A 1681-nucleotide genomic window follows, 5' to 3' on the forward strand; every position below is an offset into this window, starting at 1 on the left:
AAAAAAAAAAAAAAGAAATACACAGGAGAAAGGCGCTCTGAGGAAGAACAGAAGCCTCGGCCTCCTGCAAGCTACACCTGGCAAGAATGATGTCGGGGTGGAGGAGGTAGTTCGCTGGGAGGTGCTGTTCTGTGCAGCAGAATGGATTCTCCTTTTTTTGAGACAGGGTCTTCCTCTGCTGCCCCGGCTGGAGTGCAGTGGCGCAATCTCGGCTCACTGCAGCCTCTACCTCCCAAGCTCAGGCGATCCTCCCACCTCAGCCTCCCAAGCAGCTGAGACCACAGGCCCATGCCACCATGCCCAGCTAATTATTTTGCATTTATTTTTGCAGGAATAGGGTTTCACTATGCTGCCCAGGCTGTTCTCAAGCTTCTGGACTCAAGCGATCTGCCCGGCCCAGCCTCCCAAAATGCTGGGATTACAGGTGTGAGCCACCGTGCCCTGCTTTGGATTCTGCTTTCTAAGTGCCCCGGCCTCCCTCCAGACACAGGACGGCAGGAAGGAGCACAAGCTGTGAGGGTGACACGTGCTGCGGCTCTGGAAAGGTGCGGGCTTCGCCAGCGTAGCCCTTTCTTGGGTTTTACGAGCAGAGGCTGAGAACACAGCAAGCTCTTCTGTTCCCTTCTCAGGGTTTGCGGTGCAGAGCTGGCCACAGACGCGAGGCTCAGTTGAGCCTCTTGGCTCGAGTTGGGGAAGGACATGAAAGGGCATCAGAGGGTTTGCCAGGACGGCCAAATGAGGCAACAAAAGGAAGGCCGTGGTGCAGGCACAACTTGATAAAAATTGCAGCTCGAAAGCCAGCCCCTGGGCCACTGTACTGCCTGGGTGGAGAGGATGTGGGGCGCGACTTCCCCCCTAGGGTGTGGTCCCCAGACCACCTGCGGGGACAGCTGCCTCCAGGGAATCATCAAGGATGTGCCTGAAATAACACCCAAGAATAAGGGCTTCCTTCTAGATACCCACACCCGTGAAGATGAGCAACATCCCGGACCGTATATTTCACATCCAGATTTCCGTGACTGCCCCAGAGACAGGCTCACAGACTTTCAAGAGGATGCTGGAAATGGTAGCGAGCTGCTCCGCAGACTCACCTCAGAGTCGTCTTTAATGTTGTCATGTTTCCGGGATGAGGAAATGTAAGCAACTGGCAAGAGAGGGAGGAAGAGGCGTTACGGTGTCGTCAGGAACACGCTGGGAACACAGCGACCCCGTGGGCCCTGCTCCTCCACTGGGCGACGGTGAAGGGCGACGCTACACAGCAGCCATGTCTGATTCTAGTTTAGAGTCTTTTGAAAATGCAGTTTCCTGGGCCCCACTCAGACCTGCCGACTCTGACCATGGGACCTGGGGATGTACATTTGTGACACACGCCCCCAGGGGTCCATCTGCAAATAATTAGTCATCAGATTTTCGTGTCTAGTGAATGGGTGGGTGGGGGCAGGAGGGGATGTCTAGTGAATGGATGGAGGATGACTAGATGGGGGATGAATGGAGGCCTGGATGGAAGACGGACAGATGGAGAGGTCAGTGGACAACAGAAAGATGGAGAGGTCAGTGGACAATAGATGGACGAATGGAAGACAGCTGGAGGATGGGTGGGTGGAGGATGGCAGGTCGGCTGGCTGAGGACCGGTTTGTTGACCAGGTGGGTGAATGGATGATGTATGGATGTATATCTGTA

At 55.0% G+C, this 1681-nt stretch overlaps 1 protein-coding gene across 1 annotated transcript in view; it reads right to left on the reverse strand.

Moving 5' to 3' along the window:
- Positions 1 to 1681, reverse strand: part of PRKCZ (protein kinase C, zeta) — a 141052-nt gene that overhangs the window by 52599 nt on the left and 86772 nt on the right. The window contains exon 5 of the mRNA XM_011931086.1: positions 1092 to 1144. Within this exon, the coding sequence (XP_011786476.1) occupies positions 1092 to 1144 (53 nt within the window). The remainder of the gene's footprint in view (positions 1 to 1091; positions 1145 to 1681) is intronic.

Source organism: Colobus angolensis, unplaced genomic scaffold, assembly GCF_000951035.1.
Source record: "Colobus angolensis palliatus isolate OR3802 unplaced genomic scaffold, Cang.pa_1.0 Scaffold89, whole genome shotgun sequence".
In the NCBI taxonomy this organism is placed as follows: domain Eukaryota; kingdom Metazoa; phylum Chordata; class Mammalia; order Primates; family Cercopithecidae; genus Colobus; species Colobus angolensis.